Consider the following 5,237-nt stretch of genomic DNA (forward strand, 5'->3'; position numbering starts at 1 on the left):
AAAGTGCCTATTGTAATGTGTCTGATATGAAGGGTGTATATGTGTGGAAATAGCTGTGTTTCCTTTTAAAATACATGAGCAGCAAGCAGGAAAGGATGTTGAGGCTTTTGTCTGTGTATATTTTCAAGGAACATGGGATTATTTCTACATTCTGGGTGGCCTTTAGCTGATGCTATTTGAATGTATTTATTACTCTGCTATCTGTACTTGCATAACTAACACAAGGGAGTTAAAGTGAGGAAGGAGTGGGAGTAGAGGCTTCTCTAAAGAGGCACAAGATATCTAACTCTCTTCCTCTTTTTTTCTTCTTCTAAGGATGCCTCTGTCCATCTCTGGGAATGAGGTGATCTGTAATGTAGGGAACAAATTAAAACTTGGGACTAGTTTGGATGGTACTCCAAACCCTGCTCTTGAACATAACAGAGTGGGGGTGCACACAGGTGTCCTTCCACCTGACATGCCATCCCACCATCATCTAGTCACATATTGGGGGCAGGGGTAGTTGGAACTGCTCCTTAATGCACCGGTCACTAAAATAGTAATTAAACTGCCCATTGAGAGGTGGTTTGGATGGCATGTGTGCCACAGTTAGATCATGGCAGGAAAACATGCCGGATAAGGCAGTAGATGTGTGTGCCCATGACCCCCCCCCCACATGCGTGTAAAAGAGCCTGTCAGAGTATAAGGACGGCTCTTGGGGTATTCTCTTGTTGATTTTACCAAATGTGTTCTTCGACTGTTCTGGGGGCTTGGGAGAGAAGGCAAATATATTTTAATGCTATTAAAATATTTAACGCTACAGAAATCAGACTCTCCTTTTTGTGTGAACTCCACCTCAGTGCCTTGGCTTATGACAGGTGTGAAGCTCAAGGAGGTATTCAGGTGTTTCCTCCTATGCTTGATGATGGGGGCAGGGCTGTTTGAGGACTTTTCAACCTTCCTCTTGTTCATATGAAGCATAAACACAGCATAGATTTGTGCCCCGGGGCTGCTGCTGCTGACTGCCATGTGGCCTCTACTCCACGGGTGCTTCCTTTACCTCATGATACTTATTGTATGTGAGCACTGGAGCGTCACACCCATCCCAGCACACCAGGACGTGGCATCCATCCAAATGGTTGAGACAAACCCCTGAGTTGACTCCCAGAGGCAGCTGCTCTGGCAAGCAGTGATTTCAGTGCTAAGTTAATGGTGAAGGAGCATTCTAAGGAGGTACTTCAGGAGTGCCTCTCACAGATATTTTGTTGTATATTACTGCCACTCCTACCTTTTTTCAGCTGTGTTTGTGTGTTGTGGTTGTGAGGTGAGCCAGGCTGGGCCATGCTGCTTCAGGAGGTGGCTTCTGAATGGGGAGAAGTATTTCAAGTGTCCTTGCAGTCTGTGAGGCTACTTTGGGTGTGAGTCACTGCCACCCTTCTAACAGGTCATGGTATTAAATATGTTTATTATGACAATTCTTCCCCACCTTTCTCCTTTTGGGGGACTCAAGGCAGCTTACAATATCCGTTAAAGTGTGAATCATTCAAAAATGTGATAAAAACAAGCCAGGGCATATTCAGGTGGCAGGATGCCATGGCCAATCTCCCAGGCAAATGGTCCTGTATATTTCATATGTTCATAACCATGTTTGTGTTGCACACGTGGTGTTTCTGTGTGCATGTGAAATGGTTGGCACATCCATGTTTAAAAGCTTATTTGGTAAAACAGCCCTCAGTTGCTATTCTACGCAGAGGCGTTGTGATAATCTGGGAGGGTATTGTGGAAGTGTGCCTAAGTTTCTTTCTTTCTTTCTTTTTTTTGAAAGGGAGAGGAATTGAGCTGTGATTCACTCTTTCCCAAGGGTTTTGAGAAGCTTATTTTGGGAGCTAGAAGTATGAAGACTTGGACAACATGGGGAAAAATGGGGGAAACCACTTTCCCCCTGGATAACTTATTCAGTTTTTCCCCCCCAGTGGAAACATTGAAAGAGGTTTATGCAATATACAGTATTCTCTTTTTAAAAAGATGACTAAAATGTAAAGCAAGTTTCATACTGCTGTTTTAGCAGTACAGTTTTAGCAGTAGTTTTAGCTTTACTCTCTCAAAACGTCTTCTAACAACTATGCAATGCAATCCACAGTATTAGGTAATTACAATTCCTGTGTAAGGCAGATGGATTTCAAATTATCTTCCCCATTTCTTGCAGCACATGAAAGAAACGGTTAAGTGTTTGGAAATAGCAAATGAAGAAATAAGCCTACAAGTGAATAGGAATTAAAAAAAAAAAAAAGGACCTGCGGTGTTAGTATTTTCAGAAATGTATTGTTCAGATAACGATCTAGGCTTTATGTGGATGCATTTCATAAATGTGCCAAACTGTTCTTTATGTATTATATACTGTATAATGTACTGTATTTTATTTAAGGAGTTAAGATCTGATTTTAAATATTTTAATTTTAATAGTTAAAATATTTTTTCCAGCATTTTTGTTTTTTTATGGGGTTAGAATTTCTGGAAGTTTCTTCCTATTTCTGGAAGTTTACCTATTGCAGCTGTTTCTCCCCGTGGGGCCCTGTGGAGCTCACTGGGAAGGTTCACAAAATAACCTGATGAATTTACCTCAGTTTAACCTTTTGCCTATGGTTTTCCTTGGCTGCAGGCTTCTGCTGAACCAAGATGAGCTGGAGTTTCCTGACTCGCCTCCTTGAGGAGATCAACCAGCACTCGACCTTTGTAGGAAAGGTGTGGTTGACTGTGTTGATTGTCTTCCGCATTGTGCTGACAGCAGTGGGCGGCGAGTCCATCTACTATGATGAACAGAGCAAGTTTGTGTGCAACACACAACAGCCAGGCTGTGAGAATGTCTGCTATGATGACTTTGCGCCCCTCTCACACGTCCGCTTCTGGATCTTCCAAATCATCATGATAGCCACCCCATCAGTGATGTATTTGGGCTTTGCGCTACACCGTCTGTCACGCCAGCCCCCTCGACGCAGCCGAGCGCCTGTGGTGCAGCGTGGTGCTAACCGTGACTATGAGGAGGCAGAGGACAATGGCGAAGAGGATCCCATGATCTTTGAGGAGATGGAGCCAGAGAAAGAGGTGAAAGAGCCCGAGTGCCAGAAACACGATGGCCGCCGGCGCATAAAGCAGGATGGGCTGATGACAGCATATGTGCTGCATCTGCTGTGCCGTTTGGTGTTTGAGGTTGGCTTTCTGATTGGGCAGTATATGCTGTACCGCTTTGAGGTTAACCCCTCATATGTGTGCAGCCGCAGCCCCTGCCCTCACACTGTTGATTGCTTTGTCTCCCGTCCCACCGAGAAAACAATCTTCCTCTTCATCATGTATGTTGTGAGTGGGTTTTGCTTGCTGCTCAATATTTGTGAACTTTTCCATCTGGGCATTGGTAGGATCCGGGATGCATTGCACAGCTACGATAAGGGTGATGATGTCCCCCACAAGCCCCAGTATGTCCGTAAGGATCCCAGTGCTCCACCTACCTACCATTCCCTCAAGAAGGATGCCTCCAAAAACCAGCTAGCTAAGCACAAACTGACCTATGGGGGACAGAGCTTGGCTGGCATGGCCGCTGAGCGCTATGCTGTTGCCTCAGGCCTCCCAAGCCATGAGCTGGAGCGATTGCGCAAGCATCTCAGGATGGCACAGGAGCATCTAGAGCTGGCCTTTCACCTGCAGCCAGAGGACACTGCCAGCCCCTCACGGAGCAGCAGCCCTGAGTCCAATGGGCTGGCTGCAGAACAGAATCGCCTCAACTTGGCACATGAGAAGGAAGGTGCAGCCTGCGAGCGAACTACTGGTGAGCTAGGTCTGAATTAGGGTTTCTTTTGGTGGCTTGCACTAGGTATCTTATCAGGGGTTACCTGTTCCAGCCTGAAAGGGCAAAGATCCGATCCCCCGCCAGGTCCCTTTTCGCTGAAGCTGAATGGGGTTATGGTTAAAGGTATTGTCAGTAGAATGGAGTGCTGTTTTGACCTCTGAGGCACTGAATAGATAAATAAGCCCAATGAAGGATTATATCCACTGAGCAGCGCCAATTTGGTGAGGGTTGTTGCCAGTGTGTGAAACCCCTCTTGGAGTCACTGTGGTTGGGAAGAATGATATCCAGGAGGTATCCCTGCAATTTATGCATATTTGACAGGATGAGGGCTGATCTTTAGGCTGCAGTGAGAATCTGAATTTTTCCTGCCTCCTTTTTCCAGGTCTCTGAAGCAATGGGCCTCGCTGGGCAGCTGCACAGATGACAACAGGATGTGTCTGTGAAGAATTGGCAGCATGAATGTCTGCTCAAAGCTTGAAGTTTGACAAGAGTGGGTGGAAAGATGAAGATGAAATCTTGATTTTTGTTGGGTGGGGGCATGGATATCGGCCTCCACACATCCCTCCCACAAGGGTAGGAGGCTGTAGTATGGTACCTTCAGATGCCTAGTTTTGTGTATGTATATGACTGTGTGTCTTTTTTTTAAGGGTCTCAAAGGGAAACTTATTTTTTTACTTTTATACACTTTGTAGAGGTGCTATTTTTGTCTCCTTTCCCTTCTGACTGTTTCTTGTTCTCTCTTGTTTTCCCCTGGTGGGAATGGATAGGTAGCTATATAGCATCCTCCCCCCCTTTTCCTCTTAAAGTTTACTGTATATGGGGAGCAAGAGAGAGAAGATGCCCCCAGCTTCCTCTGCAGTTGTGCACAACCTGACCTCCTCTTTTCTCTTCTTTGCTTCCCCCCTGACCCCTGATTATGGAAACTGTTGGTGGTTGGGCCAAAGATAATTCTGCTACATTCCCAGGTGCCAGCTTTTAGGCAGCATCTGCCTTCCTGCTGGGCTGTGTCCCACCCTGTTGCTGTGGGATCGCAGTCACATTTTGATCATCTCAGCGATTAACATACAATGCATTTGTATTTTTGTCTTTTTTATAAATTTCTGGAATAGTTATGAAGTTGTTTTGTTCTTTTATATGTATGTGTACATATATTTTATATATATATTTGGTAAAAAATCAAGAAATTTTTTTATAGGAAACTTGATGTCCTGTCCTGACTCTTCTTTTTTTTTTTTTTGACAGAAAGGGACAGGAAAGTTTGCAAAATAATGTGGCAATGCAATGGGTTGGATTCTGAAAACCTCATTAAATGAAAGGCACAGAGAGGACAGGGTGTAGGGTGGAAAGCTACTGTGGCCAAACTATAAGACTGTAAAGAGGTGCCTTGCACTGAGTCTGGTTAATATTCAGCCTAATG

General features: G+C 44.8%; 1 protein-coding gene across 1 annotated transcript; it reads left to right on the forward strand.

The window, feature by feature from the left end:
• Nucleotides 1-2,655: 2,655 nt before the first annotated feature.
• On the forward strand, nucleotides 2,656-4,928 carry LOC136657379 (gap junction gamma-1 protein-like). The gene is made up of 2 exons (XM_066634211.1): nucleotides 2,656-3,799; nucleotides 4,203-4,928. The coding sequence occupies exons 1-2, from the start codon at nucleotides 2,656-2,658 to the stop codon at nucleotides 4,208-4,210; spliced, it is 1,152 nt and encodes a 383-aa protein (XP_066490308.1). The 3' UTR covers nucleotides 4,211-4,928.
• Nucleotides 4,929-5,237: the final 309 nt, after the last annotated feature.

The sequence above is a fragment of the Tiliqua scincoides genome, chromosome 1 (genome assembly GCF_035046505.1).
Source record: "Tiliqua scincoides isolate rTilSci1 chromosome 1, rTilSci1.hap2, whole genome shotgun sequence".
In the NCBI taxonomy this organism is placed as follows: Eukaryota; Metazoa; Chordata; class Lepidosauria; order Squamata; family Scincidae; genus Tiliqua; species Tiliqua scincoides.